The sequence below is a fragment of the Peromyscus leucopus genome, chromosome 3, assembly GCF_004664715.2.
Source record: "Peromyscus leucopus breed LL Stock chromosome 3, UCI_PerLeu_2.1, whole genome shotgun sequence".
Classification (NCBI taxonomy): Eukaryota; Metazoa; Chordata; class Mammalia; order Rodentia; family Cricetidae; genus Peromyscus; species Peromyscus leucopus.
The window spans coordinates 41526971-41550430 of record NC_051065.1 but is presented as its reverse complement, the minus strand read 5'-3'; the positions used below and the strand labels follow the sequence as shown (position 1 = coordinate 41550430).

The window sequence follows — 23460 nt, the reverse complement described above, 5'->3', positions numbered from 1 at the left end:
GGCATGAGCTTTGACACACCTCCTCCAACAAATCCACACCTCCTTATCCTTCCCAAACAGTTCTATGAACTGAGGACCAGGCACTCAAATATATGAGCCTATGGAGCCATTCTCATTCAAACCACTACACATCACTTTCCTCCTTTTAGATGATTTGCAACTGGATACTCTATAGAAATCATGTGTCATGTGACAATTTCTCCTTCTGCTTTCTCAGGGGCAGGAGGGAGGGTAAATTCACACTTGCTTCAGTCACTCCATAAAGCTAAATGAGGAATTTTGCATTGCAATACTAGTATGGCCCTGCCAGTTCAAGCCCCTCACTCCTTTATTTGATGGTATTTGTTGGCTGTCTATTGATAATGATGCATTTTCCTCACTTCTCCTCTGAACAGAAGATTTCTATGTTGTCTTATAAGTTGGACAGCGTCATAAATGACTCACTGTCAAGATTGCAAAGTGAAGTTTCTGAAAGAGATGACCTTGATTTTTTTAAATCAAATGAATTGAAGTTTTAGAATATCCTTGAGTGGGTTACTAAATTTCTGTTTTCCTCTGAACCCAAGATCCAGCTGTATGTAGCTAGATACATCATTGAGAACTTTCTGATGAGATATTCCTATAGGTTCTTATTTCAATCATTTTCTTTTGTGATACATGAGGAACCAAAATACTCTTCCCAAAATATGTTGTCATATTTCAGAAAAGCCATGTGCTTGACTATCTGTGATTAAAGAAAGAGTCAATGTGCTCCTTGTTCACAGTATCCCAAACAAGAGGATGCTACAGTGAAATATGCTCCCAGCTGTAGCAATCCTGTTCCAATCTGTGTGCCTTTGAATCATTATATAAACAAAGATATGTGATGTCTACATTCATAAAACAAGAATCCCCATGACTTTTCACTTCCGAGGTTGGAAAATAATATTGGCAAATTGATGGCAGATGTATGGGATAGAATGTAAGCTACATCAATTCTCAGTCTACAAAATGCTGAGTACCAAAGCCCCTCTGGTTTCTACCAGGTTGCTTTTTGCATATCTCAGTCCAACTCCAAAACAAAAATTTAGGGATATCTTCACTTTCTCAATGCCTCTATAATAATGAGCCTCTGAACTTTTTCTTCATCTCTTCACCAAAGTTCCCTGTAGCACATTCACCAATGGTTTCCATGCCTGATGTGCACTCTGATTTTTCAATACCAAGCATTTTACATTTAAAATAATGGACATTTTTTCCTTACAGAAGCTTTTGATTTTCTTCATTCACATTAGCCATAATTCTTTTGGATTCCTTCCAAATTTCAGATAATTTATTTTTGGACTCCTTGATTCATCCTTCTCCCCTCATGCTGGAGACTGATAGCAAACTTAAGGCTATGACCTCACTGCCTCTGATTCTCAGTGCCAGTTCCTAGGGGGCAATTTAAAGGTTTATTTTTATTTGAGCCATCTCATCCTAAAGCATAATATTTTTTATTATTGTAGCCAAGGGGGTGTGCCTTTTTTCAGATGTTTCCATCTCTCGGCATCTTATTGATAACATAAAAACAAATATCGAACACCTTAAGAGCATCACAGAGTTCAAAGCCCAATAAAAGAAACTGGTCTACCTTCAAGCAAGTCTTTTGTGTTCACTTCAGGAGCAAAGTGGCCTGTTAGGATGTAGAGGGAATGACAAAGTATAAAGTCTGAAGTTTGAATGGGAAAGATGGGGCAATCAAAATGAATATTGTTGATATGGATTGTGTTACAAAAAGGGGGCTTTAAAGGTTACTACAGGAAGAAAAGAAAACACTTCTCAGTTAAAAGTAGAATTATTGTATCATTGGAGAATAGCACCTGTTAGGATGGGAAAATCCATAAAATAAAAACTCACAGCATATCACCCTTCGTTTTGGGACCACATGTATTAGGACAGATGCTCTTTAGGCAAAATCTATGGTGGGGATATCTGTTCATTATTTTCATAATTGGATATATATATACATCATATATACAAGTTACTAAAGAAATGGAAAATTACCTTGGTCCTTGGCACTTGGGTGAGGAAGCTCAACATTAAGGACTCCTCCCCTAGAAGCCATTCCAAAAAATGAAGTAAAGACAAAATTGGATAAATGAGCTTTTAAAAAAGTGGATATACAGCCGGGCGGTGGTGGTGTATGCCTTTAATCCCAGCACTCGAGAGGCAGAGGCAGGCGGATCTCTGTGAGTTCGAGGCCAGCCTGGACTACCAAGTGAGTCCCAGGAAAGGCACAAAGCTACACATAGAAACCCTGTCTCGAAAAACCAAAAAAAGTGGATATACAATAATATACTTTGAAGGTCATGCAGCCATACCCAAGGGCCATTCACCCAAGAGAAGGGATGTGAATCAAGCAAAAGGGTGGTCAAGTTGGATAGGGACACACTGGCAGAGAGCAAAGAACTGAGTACTTCCTCATTTTGTTCATTAAAACTCATATTGAGGTGAGCATGAAAACCCCATTCTTTCCTGGATGGCATGAGCCTTGGGAAGGAAAACTGCTTTCTACCCTGTTGGGCCACCTAAAGAAGAAAAACATTGTACCCTATTAACTGTGGACTTTAACTGTAGGGCAACCAAAGTTTGTACTGTGTAGTCCAAAACTCAGGAAGGGTTTTTGAGGCAGAGATGGGTAACCACATTTATTGTTACCATGAGTTTATCAATTAGCTGTTGTTAGGTTCAGGCCACAAAGGAACAGTTAATTGTATTTACTGCCATCATTTTACCTGTGACTTTGTGCCCAGTGGAAAGACCTCATCTTAGCTTATCTTTAGCCTACCAGTTACAAGCCCCAAATGGCTCTTCTGATTCTCGTTTGTTTGTTTACTTGTTTATTGGCTGGTAAATTTTGTTTTGTTTGTTTTGCTTTTTGAGACAGGACCATATTTGGTAGCTCTGCCTGGCTTGGAACTCACTAGATAGATCAGACTAGCCTCAAACTTGCAGTAATCCTCCTGCCTCTGGGGAGAAGCTGAGATTATAGGCACACACTACCATGCTCAGCTCTGGTTCATTTTTACCTGTGTTGTAACAGGCAGTTCTGAGGAATGCTTGCTGAAGTGTTGGCATTTGAAAGGTGGAAATCTATGAGACTCCACCTCCTCTCCCAATTCCCCACCCCCTTGCCTGCCACAACAGAAACAGTAATGGACCAGTTCATACTGGGATCAAAGTAGATAAAATTGATAGCTAAAAATAGCTTAGGTTTAGAAATTTTTTATAGCCAAAGAAGAAGTAATAAATTAGGTTTCTTCAGGCTGTGAAATAGGTTTTCAGGGATGCCTGGGTCAGCTGTGTTGGTACCATTTTCTTCTTCAGATGATGTCAGAGAAATCTGGCCATTCCTGGAGAAGTCTGAGAGACCAATAGGAAAGGCTGATTTGTCCAGCTCTTGGTATATTCCTCACTAGCAATTTCTATTACTAGCATGAGAAAGCAGAGGTTGAACTGAAAGAAAAATCAGATGACTTGGCCATGACTTTTGGAGTCTGAGAGACACAAAGTCCAAATGAACCACATCATCCTGGCATAAACCTGTCTAGTTTCAAGATGAAGACAGACAGAGTTGTTGGCAATGGGAGTGGCCTTCCTTTTCAGAGTTCTCTAGAAAAATAGTGTAGACTGTGCTTTATGGGCCACATGTATATCATGTGATATGATGCCAGTCAGGGACAACTTTTATAGCATTCCACCAATAGGGTTGTGGAAAATGCCCTAGTCAGTAAAGACTTGCAAGCATGAAGATCTGGGTTCAGATACCCAGCACTGGAGAGGGGAGACAGGCATAGTCCAGGGTTTGCTGGCAAGCTAGACTTGGCCAAGTACAAAGCCAGTAGGAGACACTATCTTGAAAAAAATCAAGGTGGATGCAGTCTCAAAAACTACAGCTAAGATTGTTCTCTGGCCTCTAAATTCATGTGCATACATGTGCATGCCAAAACAAATGAACCTGAACACACGCATACAATCATGTACTTACACAAAAGAATTTCTACAAAAGTCCACCTAGCCATACTCAAAGGTCAATAAGCCATGAGAAAGGATGTGGCCAAGCAAAAACAGGACAGATGGCCAGGTAGATGTGACATTCCAAATTCTGCATCTGTTTGTTTCTTAAAAACATGGGGGGGGAAAAAAAACACTGAGAAAAAACAAGTTATTCACCCTGTGTTTGTAAGATATGCAGAGCCAAGATAAGGGAATGTTTCCCATCAACTAGGTTTTGGGATATCAGGCATGGACCACGACTTGCTAGATATTCAGAGATACAAAAAAATGGGAGAAAGGCTGCTCATCAAGTATCCCCTCTTGCCATGAGTTACAGAAGCTCAAGCAACTTTTGCGTACATAAAATGTAAATATGAATAGACAGACTAAACTGTAAGTAGTTCAAGGCAGTCTTCCATCCAGTAAGATAACTTTCCTATAGAATAAAAAACAATACATTTCTGTGTCACTTAACGGAAGTCAATTAAAGTTGTTTCAGGACAACTTGAGAAATGTAAACATGCATCTTCTCTCCAAGTTCAGAGTGTTGGAGGTTTCTGTTTCTTTTAGTTTGGCTACTAATCAGTGGAAGACATAAAACCAGGCACTGTTTTATTCCAAACCTGGTACCTGAAAAATGGGGGAGGTTAAGTAGATCATTTCCCAGACACATGCTCATTACTGTTCTTCTGGGAAAACTGTAGGGCCAGGAAGTCCTATCCTGCTCACACCATAAAGAACATCAAAGAATCTATCTTGAAAGGACTACACTCATAAAAATAGACCCAAAATTCATTATTTTTATGCACATGGAAGTGTGCCAAACTTGTTCCAATAATGACTGCCTATTGTTCTAGAATTAAGAACATAAAAGTAGAATCAAAGACCTTAATCATATGATACCTAAGTAGAGAAAATATGGCCCAGGTAAATTAACCTACTTTCTTTTAGAGACAGCATCTAAAGACTTACCTTTAAGATTTAAGTTTTGTACCCCCCTTCGTCATATTAATCATATTTTATTATCTTAACTATTACTTTCTAAGGAAATAAAACCTTACTAAAGAAAGTTACAAAAGTAAATGCTTCACAATTACTCAAGAAATTCAGTATAAGAATGGTTTTCTTTGTCGTCTCTCCCACTGGTAGTAAGCTCATTCTGATGTCTGTTTTAGAATTATGCCTTGTTAATGTCTATGTTTGTGTATTTATCCAATCACAAAATACATGAAGCCAACTATTTTTAATTACCTACTTGTGTTTATTTTAATAAAGTTTTCTGAAACATCATGTCTGTCCTCAGGGAGCTTGCATTCCAGAAAGGCAAATCAGAGAAGACCATTTTGCATAAAATTTCAAAATGATGACAGGGGATTTTTCTAAGAGAGTCTAAATGAACCACATAATTGTCTAGCATTTATAAAAGGTCTCATCTATTCCCACTGAAGAGAAGGAATTGAGTCTGTAATTACTTTCATTCCATAGGGATATAGGCATGGATTCTAAAGATCTAGTCATGACGGTTGTTTTCTTAATTGCTCTAATTGCTTTATGGGAACACTATCTTATAGCATTAGGAAGGTTCAATAGTCAACAGTGACTGAGGATATCATCAGACGTATTTAGAAAGTTTGACTTGGTTGTGGAATAGAGGCTCTGTTGTATTCACCTTGTGATGATCCAGCAATGCTGCAATGACTCTTCTGTGGTAGACAACAGAGGCCTTGCCAACCTCCACATAAGGGCCATAGAGGAACTGGCAATGATGCTCCATCTTGGGATGGCAAGGCATCCCTGAGAGACACACAATCGCCTCTGTCCAACCTGCTCATTTCAAAGAGGACCAGAAACATCATTCCCTCTTCTCACATCACTCACAGAGATCTAGTCTGAGAAAAACAAAATCACAATAGACTTAAGTAAAATATTTAATTGTATTTTATTATCAGTTCTAGAATCAGGCAACATCTTATCCTGTATTCTACAAAATAGAATGAATGGACCAATGAACTCAACAGAGGGGATTGGCTTTATAGGCAGGAAAGAGCTGAAGGAAGCAGAAACAACAGAAAGCAGATGGGTCGTTGGAAAAGTATCCTTTACAGGATTGAAATGGAGAGGGCTTCCTTAGAAAGCTGGCTCAGAGGAATGCCACCGCTTTTAGCAGCTAGGAATCCCCTCTTCTCTGGAAAATTGGCCTGTGCTAATGTTCAGTTAGATTCTATGGCAGACACAAGTGAGTCCATGTTGGTACAGCCTGATCTGCTGCAACCTTAGTCCAAACAATGGCCTCCCATATATTTGTCCAACAGTTGCTTCTGCTGAGAGGATGGGGAAATAGTTTTGCATCATTCTCTGGTAGGCTACCCAAATCTCCCTATAAGCTTCTCTAAGAAAAGGTCCTTTTCCTCTGCTAGGATTTACAAGTCAGAACTCTAGAATGGGAATTTTCATAACATCTGATAGAAAAATAAGATCTCTACAGTGAAAGCTTCAGGGCTTTATTTTCAAATAATTTTTTACTTTTATTCTTTCACTGAGCTGAGGGAAAGACTGAGATGCCTAGAGGTTTGTCTGTTGTCTCAGCAGGCAGGTTATGGGTAGCTGAGTACAACCGAATTCCTCAGGAAAGTTCTACTGAAGTGAAAAAGTGCTAGAATGGACCCAAAGACTCAAGTTTTACTCTTGAAATTCACAATTCTGATAGACCATGTAAGAGTCTGAGTCAGGGCCCCTCTGAGATGGATGACAGAATCCTTCTACTGTACAAGCCCACTATTACATGTAATTAGTATATTATGCTGACATGATAAATAGTACTTAATATCTTCCTAAATTAGATTGACCTCAATCTCTAAAGGTCATTGATTCCAATAAAATCATGTTTGCATACAAAAACTTACAAAAATAAAAAACTTCATGCAAGGTCTTAAGAAGAAACATCAGGTAGATCCTTTTGAGCAGTGGTTCTCAACCTTCCTAATGCTGTGATCCTTGAATACAGTTCTTCATGTTGTGGTGACCTCCCCCTCCAATCATAAAATTATTTTCTTTGCTACTTCATAACTGTAATTTTGCTACTGTTATGAATCATAATGTAAATATCTGTGTTTTCCAATGGTCTTTGGTGATCCCTATGAAAGGGTCATTCAACCTCCAAAGGGGGTTGAGAACCACTGCTTTTGAAGGTCATCTCCCAACTCTCAGGGCAGGCGCTTGTAAAATAACATCAGAAACTGCTCATCTGGCCACGTACTATTGTCTGTGGATTTGTTTCCATAGGCAATGTGATATCTATTATTTTTTTAATTGTGCATTTCATATGTTTCTCTTTGCAACTTTAAATTCTATGGAGTTCTGCTCAGATATTTGACCATAACAGGTTCAGCCGGCAACTTTTTGACCTTATCAAGGGTGATGAATTTTTAGTGTTTTTTGTTTGTTTGTTTGTTTTGTTTTGGGGTTTTTTTGTTGTTGTTGTTTGTTTTTGTTTTTGATTTAGCAAAGAATGCCATTTTTCTGACAGCAAGCTATACTCTAGGAAAGCAACAATAGATCTGTCTAAACAGGTTCCTCTGGGCATGAAGCCGACCTAGTGCTCACTTGTGGTATATTATGGCACAGGCACAATTGTAGGTAAGAATACTGCAAATTCTTGAATTTGGGATATTGTTTGTAGCTTCAATATGTACGATTAGTTGAGTGCATCTTGGGAGGTATGCTTTCATCTATAAATGAGGATTGCATGACAAAGTCTTCTAATTTGTTTATTTGATTGTTTTTATTGTTTTGACTTTTCCCCCCTATTTTTAAGTAGACACTCCCAGAATGAGATACAAATAGTCTAGACTTTAAACTATCCTTTATGAGCTGGTGACTGTGACCAACATAAATTCTCTATCCCTCATGCTTGTCAATAGTGTAGTGGTGATAGCATACATTTCTAAGAAACCCTAATAAAAATTATTTAAATTTTTCAGTTTCATTGACAGTGATGCAAAAATTATTTGTATTGATGAAATTTGGCTTGTAAATTCCTATCATTCTTAACGTTAATCAGTTTCTAATAAAATAACTGAATGATGGCTCATTATAGTATCGCAGTGGCCAAACTTCTGTAAACTATGTTCAAAGATTTATTACATTCTATTTATTTAATTTATTTAACTTATTTAATAATTATTTTAAATTTAATCTACTAATTTATTTAAATCTTTTTAGAAAGATTTAAGAACTGCTTCGAAGTTTATCCTGTGCAATTAAATTACATAGTGATTGTAATATTTCTAGACTTTTGTTTTTAAAATATTCTTATCTGGTGTTTTTAAATAGGATACCGTGTTTTATTATATAGACACAGGCAAGGATCCTAAGCAACCTGAATTCTTATATGCTTTAGATAGAAGTGTAAATTGATATGCACTCTAGAGAATACAGCCTGAAATTATTCACAAAAGTTAAGCAGACTTTATAACCCAGCATTTCTTGTTTTGTATAAACATCCATCAATGCCAGTAGGTAATTCCATTAAAAGAATGTTCAGGGCAGCTTTTTGTGCAATATCCAAACCCTAGAGTCTGCTTAATTGACAACAGGAGAAGTCTCATTCCCATTGTTGGGTGATATTACATTCTTCCTAATGTAGCATAACATTTCATTCAGAATATGACCCAAAAGATTTTGAATATTTGAATATTTTAATTGTGTGTACATGTGCATAAGTACTTTACACACTGATCCATCTCCACAGTCCACATCTTATTTTTATAAAATCACCCATGCCATCTTCCAGAAGCTCAAAGAGTTAAGCTCTGAGGGTTCACTCAGGGCAGCCCATTCAGCTCAGGAACCTGGTGTGCTGAAGCTACTGCATGATGCTGGCCAGACACTGCAAAGCCAATCACAAAGTCACTTCTGAGTCAGACAAGAGCAGATTACAAGAGGAATTTGGATTTTAGGATTTAGTTTTTGGAGCAGTAGTTTAGAGACACATCCTAAGGGGCATCAACTCATAAAGGATATTAGCACCATGTCCAGGGGAATCATTTCTAACAGGCTGTCAAATTTAAGTGTGCAGTTAGACTGCCTTCATTTATTGTTCCTTTAAGAGTAAATATCAAGTTTACTATTGAATGTTTGAAGCCTGATTACCAGGAACTATAGCATCAACAAAAGTCCCAAGGTTTGGTGCTGTGGGATGTTCTGTATGCTCTGAATATGTTGCTCTGATTGGTTAATAAATAAAATGCTGATTGGCCAGTAGCCAGGCAGGAAATATAGGCAGGACAAAGAGAGAGGGGAAGGCTGGGAAATGGAAGGCTGAGGGAGGAGATGCTGCCAGCTGCCTCCATGAGAAGCAGATATTAAGATACTGGTAAGCCATGAGCCATGTGGCAACTTATAGATTAATAGAAATGGATTAATTTAAGATAAAAGAACTAGATAGCAAGAAGCCTGCCATGGCCATATAGTTTAACGTAATATAAGCATCTGAGTGATTATTTTATAAGTGGGCTGTGGGACTGCGGGGGGCTTGGTGAGACCTGGAGAGAAACTCTCCAGCTACATTTTGGTTTGTTCTAACTTAATAAACAATACTTTGAAAAACCATAGAATGCCGAAATTACTAAAACAAGGCAAAATAGAGTTTTGAGTCCCACTGACCAAGCTTTGCATCTTCTTCCTGGGTTTCTACTCCTGATACAAATGGAAGAATAAGTTCACTGATGTTGTAGACAATCTCAAGGGCAAGTACAGGCCCTGAATAGCACAGAATTTTCAATGTGGAGTTCCAGTTGTTTGCCCCAAACCTTAGTTCTATGTGCTTAGGGATGTGAATACAAAATCCTTAGCTTCATTATTGAACCACCTCTCTCATTGTCTCATTGTTCAAAAGTAGCATTCAGAGTTGTTATTTCCATTCAGGCTGATTGGCACAAAAAATTATTTGGTTCAGAATGACCTCCCACTGATTTTGCTCCCACCCTTCCAGGTCCATAGAAAGGGAACACCAAACTACAGCAAAGCAGCAGCAAAATAGGATAGAGCAGAGAGTTTTCCACAAAACAGAATCTATCTTGCACAAACCCTAAAAGACAGTGGTCTGTAGCTCCTCCTGAGCCCATCCCTGAGAACTTCTGGGCTTTGATTCAAAGCAGCTCTTTGCAGTTGGCCCTGCCCCCTTCCTTCACTAAGACCCACCCCACAAGAGGAAATACATGTCTAGTACTGTAATTTGGTCAAGAACTCCTGGCTTGGAGTGTATGAAGCCCAGGGTTGAACATACTACTATTATTTTGCTTAATTAATATAATATCATATAATATGCCCTCTAAATCCATATCTCTATATGCATAGATTAGCATATCTCTCAGATTTCATCAGAGAAATTTTTTTTGTCAGTGCATGGCAATTAATACAGAAACTCACAGCTGGCCAAAATATGTGACTAGGGAGTGATAAGCCATAAATAGGACATCTGTATCATATCTCCCCCTCCCCAGAGCTCAGGGAATGTCATGAAAGACAGGGTGGAAAAATTGTAAGAACAGAGAAGGACTCAGGTGTAACAGTGTCTTCTGGATGTGACAGGACACTAAAGCAGCTGTCGTTACCTTTCCAAGACCTGCACAACATAGAGCCAGTCAACACTGTCAAATTGATCAGGTGGGGCTCATGAGTCCTCACCTCTATATGAGAAGCCATTGCCAGTTCATGACTGCTGGAAGAGAGCCAGCATTTAATAAGTATGTAGACCCTGGTAAGTTAACCTCACTCTAGTAGATGGTCCCACACCAAAGAACATAAGGGCAGCACTGACTGAATCCAGTGGGTTATTTAAAAAAAAGAGGACATGAAATCGAGAGGGACTTTAAAGGTTAGGGTCGATCTAGGAGGAGTTATAGGGAGAAGAGAGGAATGAATATGATAAAATACATTGTATGAAAACATGAAATTCTCAAATAATTGATAAAAAATTTATGGAATTCAAAGTAGGTATGGGATCAAGTTGGAAGGCGTGGATAAGTACAGGGTAAACAGATGAACCTAGGCAGAAATCCAAACAGGGCCCAAGTCTCAGCTCCACTCCTCATTATCCATAGAGCTAAATACTTAGGGAGCACCTGCTCTATGCTGGAGATATCTATGAACTATTTCAGTCCTTCAAGTAAACAAGGGAAGACCAGAAAACCAAAAATACCCCTTATTTAGCTGCTGCACAGCAGGGAAGAAAGTCTCTGAAGGAATTGTTTCAAACCAATTAAAGAGGCAAAGACTTTTCAGTCTTTGGGGAATTTGTTTGGTGTGTTGTTCCGGTGACTTTGTTGAACTTTCCATTAACTCTGCATGTGAGCACCTGTGTGGTGTGTGGTTTGGTCTGTTTTCCACTTAAAAGAGCCAATGGCTTATTAGTTATAAGTTCTGGAAATCAGAATGTCAGTTCTAGTTTCCATCAGATGACCATGCCAGCCTTGCCTCTGAGCCACACTCTGAGCCTTTACTGGGGGAGGAGAGCAAACTCCATCTGAGTGCATTACTCAGTGCATTTCTGAACAACTATTAAAAATGTGATCAGTGGTCAGACAACAGAAGCTATAATTCTAACACAACCTCCCCACGTTTTTCTGTCTCCCTGTGATTCAGGAGGAAGGATGCTGGCTTCTTATCCTACAAAGATCACCTGCCTGTGAGCCAGGTGGTGGTTGGAGATACTGACCGGCAAGGCTCAGAAGCCAAGCTGAGCGTGGGTCCTCTGCGCTGCCAAGGAGACAGTAAGTTTGCCCAGCAGCTGGGCCTTGCACTTTCTTATCACATTGAAATAGTGTTTCCAGGCTGCTCAGAAGATGCCAGAAAACAGACTTGTTCTTCAAAAACGTCACACAACACAAACGGGGCCTGATAGAGAGCTACATAGATCTTTATTGTAAAGAGGGTGTGTCCAATATAGAAGCCTCAATTCAGGCATAAGATGTGAATATCCATCTTCCTTGTCTATTCATATGTAACAAGTTTGACTACCTAAGCTTATGGTGGCATAAATAGCAATGCTAATAGTATAAAAGTGCCACTCAACAGCTGGGATTCCACTGTGTGCTGCTGTTAATGCCATTAGCATGACTATTTATATCGCCATAAACCCCGTTTTATGGCGATATAAATAGTAGCATTATAGCTTAATGTATTATTGTAAACTTGGATTATGGTCATATAAAGTTTGACATTATGGCTATCAAACTCCATCATCATCAAAGCTTGATGGTCCCTTGAAAGGCAACGATTGTTTCTGTAATGATGTCCTGCTTTCAGGCTTAGGCACCAGAGAGGAACTGGGGGCTGCTAGCTTGGACAGTGGGAGGTAAGAGAGTCGACATGATGGTCCCACCTAATTAAGGGCACCATTCAGATTTTATGTTGTTTGATACCCTTCGGTGTACTTTATGTGCGGTGGGAGGGGGGCAGTGGAAGGTTGCTATGGGGATTCAGCAATGAGCATCCTGGGCATCATTTCCTTCTATTTCCTGCACATGTGATTCAGGCAATATTCCTGGGAGTTCTACACTTTTTGTGGTTGTGTACTCGGCAAAGGGAGACCTAGATTCCACTCCCTCAATAACTGGCTAGCTCAAAGGCCCTGGGGAAGGCTCTCTATTTTATCAGCTGTGTTAATGAGAATACCACCTGTGTCCCAATGCCTCCTAGGGAGACCATAAAGATTTTTAGTGCCTGGGTCTGGAGTCCTCCTAGCAAAGGATTATGTGAGATGGAATATTCTTTACAACTTCTGTAAATCAATGGAGAATTGGGCCTATTCAATAATAGGTTCTTGCAACCACTCAAAGAGATATCCTAATAAATGCAAGAATGCACACTTAGAAGTTTACTGCTTAGTTAATTGAGACTGTTAGCAGTTAAACATGAGAATGCTCCTAACACAAAAGAGGGGAGATGTTTGTACTGATCTTTCTCTTTGTATACTGGGGGGGAAAATGCTACCTACAGAATTGAGATTGGTCAAAAAGATCTTTATGAAGCCTTGGCTATAAACAGTAAAACTTTATTTGTGGATCCAGACTTGGTGGAAGTGAACAAAAAGATGTTTGGTTTTAGCTCATTAAGAAAAGATACTGGCAACCAGGCGGTGGTGGCGGCGCACGCCTTCAATCCCAGCACTCGGGAGGCAGAGGCAGGCAGATCCCTGTGAGTTCGAGGCCAGCCTGGTCTACAGAGCAAGATCCAGGCAAGGCACAAAGCTACACAGAGAAACCCTGTCTCGAAAAACCAAAAGAAAAAAGAAAAGATACTGGCACAGAACAGTAAACAATATGCATATTTAATAAATATGCTAAGAGAAGGACTATCATGTTCTTTACAGTTGGGCTCTCATGTATTGTAGACTGAAAGTCAATTTTATTATGTCATAATTACTTATAATTATATAAAGATAAAGTACCTCTGGTTTATCAGTTCTAATTCTGAATTTCACTTTGAATTAGAAAAAAACTTCCCCATTAAGTGGCTGATTGACTTACTATGAAGAGTAGTTTATATGTAAACGTATATTATTTTTATGTTTAGTATATTATTTTTAGCTAATATGAGATTGATGTCCCCTAATCAAAAAAACAGGCCTCAGAAAGAATTTATCATAGGTTTGCTTTTTATGCAGCACTTTGCTAGGTGATCTGGGAATAGGAAAAGGTAGTTCAAATGTGTTTGAAAAATTCACACTAAAAAGTATTAGAAGATACAGATAGCTTATCGCTGTACTGGCTGGTTTTGTATTGACTTGACATGATCTGCAGTCATCAGAGAGAAAGGTATCTCAGTTGAGGAAATGCCTCTCTGAGATACAGTTGTAAGGCATTTTCTCAATTACTGATCAATAGGGGAGGGCCCAGCCCATGGTGGGCTGTACCATACCTGGGCTGGTGATCCTGGGTTCTATAAGAAAGCAGGCTAAGCAAGCCATGGGGAGCCAGTCAGTAAGCAGCACCCCTCTGTGGCCTCTACATCTGCTCCTGCCTCCAGGATCCTGCCCTGTTTGAGTTCCTGTCCTGATTCACAGATTAACAGTAATGTAGAAGTGTAAGCCAAATAAAATCTTTCCTCCCCAACTTGCTTTTGGTCATGGTGTTTTGCCACAGCAATAGAAACCCTAAGGCAATCATTTAATACTAGATTTTCTGATATAACATTATTGTAATTAATTTCTAAAGGAAGAAGTAATAAAAGGTGCATTTAAGGTAGAAGTGTATGTGTGTGTGTGAGTGTGCACCAGAGACTGATTCAGGGATTCTGGAATATCCCCTTTATCACTGCTTACTTTTTTTTTTTTTTTGAGGCAAGGTCTCTCACTGAACCGCACTCACTGACTGGTCTAGCTGACCAGTGAGCCCTGGGATCTACCTCTCTGTGCTCTCCACACTGGGGTTACAGATACATGCTGTGGGATGTTCTGTATGTTAAATGTGTTGCTCTGATTGGTTAATAAATAAAACACTGATTGGCCAGTAGCCAAGCAGGAAGTATAGGCAGGACAAGGAGAGAAGAGAATTCTGGGAACAGGAAGGCTAAAGCAGAGAGACGCTGCCAGCTGCCATGAGGAGAAGCATGATGTAAGATACCAGTAAGCCACGAGCCACGTGGCAAGGTATAGATGAATAGAAATGGGTTGATTTAAGATCTAAGAACTAGATAACAAGAAGCCTGCTGCAGCCATACAGTTTGTAAGCAATATAAGTCTCTGTGTGTTTACTTGGTTGGGTCTAAGCAGCTGCGGGACGGCGGGTAAGAGAGATTTGTCCTGACCGTGGGCCAGGCAGGACCAGGAAAACTCTAGCTACAGGTACACATAGCCATGCCTCATCTTTTAAAATGGGTTTTAGGGATCTAAACTCAGGCCCTTTTGATTTCTTAGCAAACACTTTATCTACTGAGGCATCTCCCCACCTAGACTCTATCTTAATAAAGACAGAGAAAATAAGAAAAGCGTAATGATAAACTTCACTTATGTTTCTGTATCAGGATTGGTTTCAGGTACATTATTAGGACTGTATTAGTCAGGGTTCTCTACAGAAAAAGGACTGATAGAATGAAAAATAATGGTATGCACACATATGTATAGATATGGAGAGAGGGAGAGAGAGAGAGAGAGAGAGAGAGAGAGAGAGAGAGAGAGAGAGAGTTTGAGAGTTTATTAGGATAGTTCAAAGCCTGTGGTCAGATAGTCAGCAATGGCTGCCTCCTGATGGAAAGGCCAAAAATTCAGTATTTGTTCAGTCCGTGAGACTGGATGCTCCAGCTTGTCTTCAGTCTACATAGGAAGTAGGCTCTAGAGCAGCTATCTGTCAGTGGTAGATGGATGAACTTGCCAGTGAGAGTGAGGGGAAGCAGGCAAAAAGCAAAAGCTTCCTTCTCCCAATGCTTGTATGTAGAGTGACACCAGGAGGTGTGGCCCAGGTTTATGGTGGGTCTTCTGAGCACAAATGATCTAATCAAGAAAATCCCTCACATGTGAGTCCTGATGCTTGAGTTTGGGTTGATTCCAGATGTAGTCAAATTGACAAGCAAGATTAGACTAAGGAAAATAGTTACCTCATTGGTGGACAATGCATAGTCTTGGTATAGTTGGGATAATGTAGATCCAGGAAGATGTTATCTTCCTTTTCCCCAGGACACTGAGAATTCATTGTCTGAACTTGTGCTGCCTGAGAGCAATCAGCATTCAGCAGTTTGCAGACCCAATTTCCCTTTAAGAACATTCTCACATAGGTGCAATTGCAAGGAGAGACTCCATGTGGACAGTATTTCCCAGGTTTTATACTTGCCTGATATCCTTGGACACTTGCAGCCCCTTGTGCAGTGCATAAGGCAAACATCATTTCTGTTGTACAAATGAACAAATTATTTCTTTTCAAATGGTGTTTACATGACAAATTTTCAAGCCCCCTTGCAAATTCCCAGAAGTTGGAGCAGAGAATAGAAACATGAGACCACCATTGATTTTTGACTCCATGCTTTTCCTCTGTCAAAGACCAGTTAAATTCAAGTGTCTTAAAAAACAGCTTAGGGGGTAGAGAGATGGCTCAGTGATTAAGAATATTTTTCCTTCTTGAAAAGGATCCACGTTTGATTCCCAGCACCCACATGGTAGCTCACAAACTGCCTGTAACTCCATTTTTAGGGTATTGTACACCTTCCTTTGACCTCTGTGGACACCATTTTTTTTTGTTTGTTTGTTTTTAATATTTGGTGTAGCTAGAGTTTTCCTGCCTTGCCCACAGTCAGGACAAATCTTTGTCACCTGCCAGTCCCACAGTCGCTCAGACTCAACCAAGTAAACACAGAGAGTTATATTGCTTACAAACTGTATGGCCGTGGCAGGCTTCTTGCTAACTGTTCTTATAGCTTAAATTAATCCATTTCCATAAATTTATACCCTGCCACATGGCTCGTGGCTTACCGGCATCTTTTCATGCTGCTTGTCCTGGCGGTGGCTGGCAGTGACTCCTTCTGCCTTCCTGTTCTTTTATTTCTCCTCTCTGTTAGTCCCGCCTATACTTCCTGCCTAGCCACGGGCCAATCAATGTTTTATTTATTGACCAATCAGAGCAGCTTGACATACAGACCATTCCCAGCACAGCCAAGTGCAGACCATCTCAGACACCTGCACTCAGGCTCATAGTCCTAATCATCCTCTGTGGGGACCTGCTGGGTAAAGCCACAAGGAACCTGAGAACGGGCTCCCACGGGACACACACATCATCCCAGAGCAATTTGGCTTGGGCCTTGTCCCATCACAAGCTCCACCCACCCACCCACAGCATGCTAAGAAGAGGATTGGATACAGGAGGTCTAAGTCACCTTGCGAGTTTGGGCTGTTATTCATGGAGATGAGCTTGCTTTGAGACACTTTTTAAGGTCTCTAGAGAGCTTCAGAAAAAGTAGTTTTGCCACTGACCACCCACTGAATTTCTCTCTTTCTGTCTCTCTGTCTCCCTCCCTCCCCCACCTCCTCTCTCAGTTTGCGGAGCCCAGCTTCAGCAGTCCTCCAGAGGTGTGTGGTGCATTAGGCCCAGTTCGAGGCTCGACTCGCAGAGAATGACGCTTTTTCTTTGAGCTCTGTCCAACTGTTTCAGAGTTGCAGGTGATTTCTTCAGCCTGCTGAGTTTCGACTTTCACTCTAAGTCATCTGAACTCATAGACCCATGTAATCAAAGTGCTAAACCAAATCAGTACCTTCCATTTAGGGCTGCCCTGTGTCTCCTACGGCTCTGTGAAATACGTAAGCTTTGACAGGGTGGTTGCTGTTGTTTTCTCCTTCAAATACATCCAAGTAGAAACCTCCAATCTAAATGAGACTGGTGTGACTAGTGATGGATGGCTTGCTACAATAAAAATTGCAGAGAAATTATGCATCTCTTGTAAACCACAGGTACTCACCTAGGGAAAAAACAAAAGATCCATTTAGAGAATCAGAGCTCAATATCAAGAGTAGACACTTTTCAAACTTAAGCTCGGGCACACCCTCTGAGGCTGCTGAAACTTTCATGAACTAAAAAGAAATTTAGTTTTTGAAGGCAGAAATCTTATTCTACTGTATATAGTGACTATAATTAATTGCAAGAATACAGGATTTGCTAGGTAATTGTTTTGCTCTCAGCCATATGAAGTAAAGATTTACCATCTCGCCTCTAGGGATATAGACTTTAAACAATTAATTAGAAGCAAGTTTGCTACAAAGGCAAGCCTTTTCAATAAACCTGGGCAGAAACAAATTAGAGGCACGTGTTACTGGAGACTGCTTCCCCATCCACACCAGAAACAGCTCAGGCAAAGGAAGCTGACAGGCAGGACACTGCAGTCACACTGCACGTTTAAGATGCAAATTCAATTTCTTACAGTTGCAGAGGTACCTGGGAGTCAAGAGATGAGAAGGCAAAGCAGGAAAGACATTCAAGTTCAGGTCGGGAGCTCTGTGAGGACAGAGACAAAAGCCAGTGAAAAAGAAAGAGGTGGTAATGGAGTTGTAGCCAAATGATGATGAACATTTGTTCCTTGCTACATAAATCCTCTATGCCAGAGTGGTGGAAAGGCCGAGCACTGTGCTTCAAGGATTTCCAAGTCCAGGAGTGCTGCCTGCCTGTTCCCTCACTCAGAGTCAGCCACAGTCCTGTCCACACACTGAGTCACCACTTGTAAAACATTTCCTGTGGGGTGCAGTGGGCTGGGCACGGGGAGGGAGAGTCCCCAGTTTTCCTTGTGAAGAGATAGCAACTCCCCAGACTGCAGAGAGAGTAGAAAGATCGTTTATCTTGATTTAGCTTTGCTGCCTCAGGGAGGCAAGAGATAAGAAAGAGAAAGAGACCAGAAAGGAAAAGGATCCTGGTACAGGTTCCATATTCGAAGCCCTTTGTATTCATTCACTCTGTTGATTTTCTTTGTATTCATTCACTCTCCTGATTCTTCCCATTCCTGCCCTCCACCCCTCCACTCCCCACCTCTGTGAGGTGGTTTGCAAATTCATTTCAGAGCTGGGTTTAGAAAGGTCTGTGTGGTTCCTTTAGAATCCTCTTATCTACCACATCCCCTTAGACTTGATGTTAGGATTTAAATAAGAAAGAAAACACATCCCTTATGTTCTTGGGGGTGCACTGGTCTAAACATTCGCTAGGAAGGCATTGAAGATACTCATACTCTCTCCTTTCAACCTTAGAAATCTTTTCTTGCAGCTTTCCATGTACCTAAGATCTTCTCCTTGCTCCCTGCCTGGTCAGATCTCACAAGGAGCACACCCCACCACCACTACTGCCCCTGATGCCCACCTTGGAATGTTCCTTGCTACCAGTGTCTCAACTACCTACTTCCTCCACAGTAGTAAAGGCTCTGCTCTCTCGGGGCAGTGGGATACAGCTTAGTCACATATACCAGTCTCACTGGATGAATTCATTCTAAAATGTCAATGATGAGCCCTAAAGAATGCCTAAGTAGACAGAGGCAGTCACTAAGAAGCAAGACATGTTGGCGATGAGGAGCCCTCAACCTCTTCACCTGGCTTACTGAATTACCAAGGATAAGCTGGGCTTGCAATACAAGTTCTGAACATAAGACAATAAATGAAACAACATAAGACAATAAATAACTCATGCTCTCTGAGTTAAGTAGCTCCTTCCACCTCCTGGTGTTCCCTTCCTCAACAGTGTGAGGGACGCGAAGACTGGCGGCCCTGCCTGCCCTCTTCAGGAACTGACTCAGAAGTTACATGAATGGCTTTTGCCTGCATCCCAGGGTTCAAAGCTCACTCACAGGCACCAATCTAACTCGGAGAGTGACTGAGGAGGATAATCTCCCTGTGTGGCCTGCCAGTGGAAGCAGATGTACACTCTGTATTCCTCCCACCACAAAGAGCATCTTCTGACATCTTTGTACCTGTATTCAAGGCTGGTTCTGGCAGGAGAGGAAAGGAAAAGACTGGTAAAAATTTCTTCCCATCTGTTCTTCATGGAAAAAAAAGATATAGCTTAACTCCTCACCCTGCCCTTGGACAGGTCATCCCTCTCCCAGTTGTTTTTATTTTTCTCTACCCAATAGGATCCTTGAGACTGCCAAAGGAAAAGGTTACAAAAATGCAGTTCAAATATCCTAACAGGCTTTATTTTGTGTTTCTCGAGCTCTAACACTGTAGTCCATCAATGGAATCAATGGTGGCTGAGCAAAGGGGGTTGGCTCTTATGGCAGGAAGATGCTGAACACACTAAAGGAGAGAACGAAGCATGATAGGTCATTTCAAAGTTCATTTATTTGCAGGCAGGTATAAAGAGAATATAGACAAATGGCCTCTGGGTTAGCACCAGGTTATTGCAAGTCCCCTTTGTAAGAATTAAAGGACCGAGAATTAAAGCAGAGGGGACTTCATCATCAAGCCATGGACCTGCTGGCAAACTTGGCTCACTTCCACTCCCTTGACATCTCACAGATCAGTTAGCCACTTAACTGGGCTTTAGTGACCTAGGACTTTAGGATAGGTGCCTCCTATTGGATTGTTAGCTTGGTCTATGGTCTGTTAGGACCCAGTGCAAGAGCTCAAAGCAATGGCCTCCTGAAAGTTTTATTCTATACTGAGGGATGATCCTGGAAGTTGGAGAAATGAAGGGTAGCTAGGAAGAATGTAGCCAACTTCATTCTTAGTAGAGGGGAGATATTCCCAGTTCTGACTGTGGATGCCTCAAAAATAAGAATAGCTCTGACATGCTTGAATGTTCTCAGCAGCTGAGCATGCCAGATACCTAGAAAGGATTCAGGAGTTAAAAAGCATATATCAAGGCAGATGTGAAAGAACTGCAGCCAGGTTTGACCTTGGACCCAGATTCTTTCTTCACAACCACTATGAACCCAAGTAGAAAAATTTCAAAGCCCTGGGCTTTGTAATTCTCTTATGGAATCTATTTTATTCCTAAGACTCTCTGCTCCCTCACTGGGAGCTCTTGACTCTTTAAAGACTTCTCTTATATAACACACCCTGCTTCTGGCTTGCCTTGCTTTGCTATACTATCACCATGGAAAGCTGTCTCCTAACTCAGCAGAAGAGAGAGACTGCCTGTGGACAGTCTGTGTAGGGTGATAGCAACATGTGTTAGAGAACCACCTTCCTTCCCTCTCCATCACTTCTTGGCCATTTACTAAAATCTACTACTTGGGCTCAGGCTTTACTTTATGTGTTTTTTGCATGATCACAATCTTCTCAGAATAATCATTGAGGGTTCAGCACCAGCACACATCCCAGAAGAAAAAATTTTGTTTACTAGTAGTGATACATCCTGAGAAGATACTCCAAATTCTTTCCTTCCATTCTGAGTTTCTTACTATAATAGTATAGGCAAATCCATGAAAGTCACACACACACACACACACACACACACACACACACACACACACACACACACACACACACTTTTATCAAATATATCTCAAACCCAAAAACAAAGAACATAGCCTCCTGTGGGTGGATAGGAGAGTCTCAGAAGTCAGCCAATGCAGACCTCTCATTTCACAGACAAGTGAGATGGGTCATAGGAGGCTCAATAACTGTTCCATAGTCCCACAATTGATTTATAGCAAACCAAAGCTACAGAGAGCTGATACTAACCCATGAATGAGATTAATGCTAGAATCTACGAGGAAACTTATACTGATGCTCTGACCTTGGCCCAGCCTAAGGATTTCTGAGTTGTATAACCATGTAGTATGAGTCCTAACAAAACCCACCTGTTATGAGCTCCACTATCTGAAAACCCTAATAGACAGCCAACAAACATGGAGGTGAGAAGTCAGAGGCATAAACTATAGATTCTTTTTTTTTTCCCCTTTTGCTTCCATTTCTAGTAAAGACTTTCTGTTTCTTTATAGCTTTGTTTTTGTTTAGTTTGTTTAGTAATAGATTGAGGAAATCATTAACCTCTATTTTTCTTAATGACCCAGTCTTCTCTGTTATTGCCATTGGCTGCTTGCAGGTGCCAAGCACGAGTGGCCCTAGGAAGAAGCCAAGACAGTGAAACCCTCATGCTCACAACCTAGACTCATTTCCTGTGAAAGAGCCAGCCCCAGGGTACATCTGCGATCAGGTCCAATGAACAAAGACAGCAACTTTGTTGAGTGGAAGAGAGCCTTTGTTTTTATCTTCCAGCCTTCTTGGTGACTTTCAAAAACTAGAAATGTTGGGCCATTACCCTGGGAGGACTCAGCACTTTCATATTATTGGATCATTCAACGTCAGCTTCAGCTGAAAATTCACTGTTGAAATGGAAAGCAAAATGATTCCTTACATTTGGAAAAAAAATAAGATTTTATTTTGCAGCTCTATGGTGTCAGGTGGGGGGGTGTAAGTGTGCATGGATAGGTACATTTGTATATACATAACTGATTTTCTGGCTTACCATTTCAAATTCTGCCTATATTTGAAAGAATGATGTCCTCTGAGGTAATCAGAGTGAGGCATGGTGTGGAGGCAGGATTCTGCTGATGTGGCTGGCTGGTGAGCCCTGTGACATCCCAGTCTCTCACTCTGTACTCATCTCTTTCTGAACCGGGTCTCCCTACAGAAGAGACAGAATTCCCACAGATAGGAAAGAATGTATTTTCCATACCATGGATCCCCATGGTCAGGTTCCTCTGCTGGACTTCTCTCAGAAATCTCACTATTCACAGAGGAGGGCAAGGCTTTACCTATTGATTTTTAAAACTTTCTTGTGAGGGACACTGGGAATTGAGAAAAACACTAGATAAAGCAGATTCTAGCCTATTCCCAGGCTCCACTCCAGGAACTAACTCCTACCCATAGCCTTTTTTGAGGAAAATGACACATGATCCTCCTACTGGGGTCAGTTTCCTACTGAGGCAAACTTTCTTACACAGCTGAGGAGGTGAGGCAGGAACTTGGATCATGGGAAACTGAGGGTAGAGCTCAAAAATATTGGAGAATTGTGTTGTACACTTTTAAATAACTATATTATAATTTAATGCATGTATCCAATGAATATTTGATCATTTTCATTCCCCCATGGCCTTGAAGGTGTTAGTAGTCTAGAACTTACCTGCGATAGGGGCAGAATATAAACTCTGATTGAGATCTGGAGCACAGCTGGAGATGCTCCAAGGAGTGGCTGCCCTGGTCAGTGGTGGATGTGCTTAGAATAACAGAGTGCAAGGCAGCATGAAGAACACAGGCTTCGGGATCAAGCATCCCTTGAATCAGATCCCAGCTCCCTCGAGGTACCTGCACTCTTGGATTAGCTCTCACCCTTTCTTACTTCTACTCCCAGCATTCAGTTTTACCTCAACTATAGATGAGAAAATTGGAAGTCCATCACTATTTTTCTTAACATCCCAGTCTTCCCCACTATTAAAAAAAAAAAGAAAAGAAAAAGCCCAATGAGTACCACTGGTAGTTGGGATTCTTCAAACATTAGTGACCTTCACTTTCACCCTCATGATATCAATTTGTTGTGTACAGAGTGGCGGGTCCAAAATCAGAAAACAGAGGCCAGTTTTGCTGTCTTTTATTCTCCAGTTTTTACCCCCTACCCTTTGTATATTAGTTACATTTTCTGATAAAATATCCTGATAAAGGTAACTTAAAGGAGAAAAGGATCGATTTTGCCCACAGTTCAGGGATACAGCCCATCATGGCCTGGAGGTCATGGCAGCAGGAACTTGAGGTGGCTAGTCATGAATCCTTAGGAGGCAGAGTGATGTTAGCCCTTGGCTGGCCTTCTCCTTCTATTGACTCCAGGAGCCTAGTCTATGGAATCAGTTGCCCACAGTTAAGGTGTGTCCTCTTGCTTGAGTTAACTTAGTCTATACAAGCCCTCACAAGTGTGCAAGGTTTGTCCTGGGTGGTTCTAAACATTATCCAGTTGACTATACCGTCCTACCTTGGCTCTGTGC

At 40.9% G+C, this 23460-nt stretch overlaps 1 protein-coding gene across 1 annotated transcript in view; it reads left to right on the top strand.

Annotated features, from left to right (window-relative positions):
* Cntnap2 (contactin associated protein 2) overlaps positions 1 to 23460 on the top strand; it is a 2034995-nt gene that overhangs the window by 1623888 nt on the left and 387647 nt on the right. Inside the window, exon 15 of the mRNA XM_028876400.2 lies at positions 11662 to 11789. Within this exon, the coding sequence (XP_028732233.1) occupies positions 11662 to 11789 (128 nt within the window). The remainder of the gene's footprint in view (positions 1 to 11661; positions 11790 to 23460) is intronic.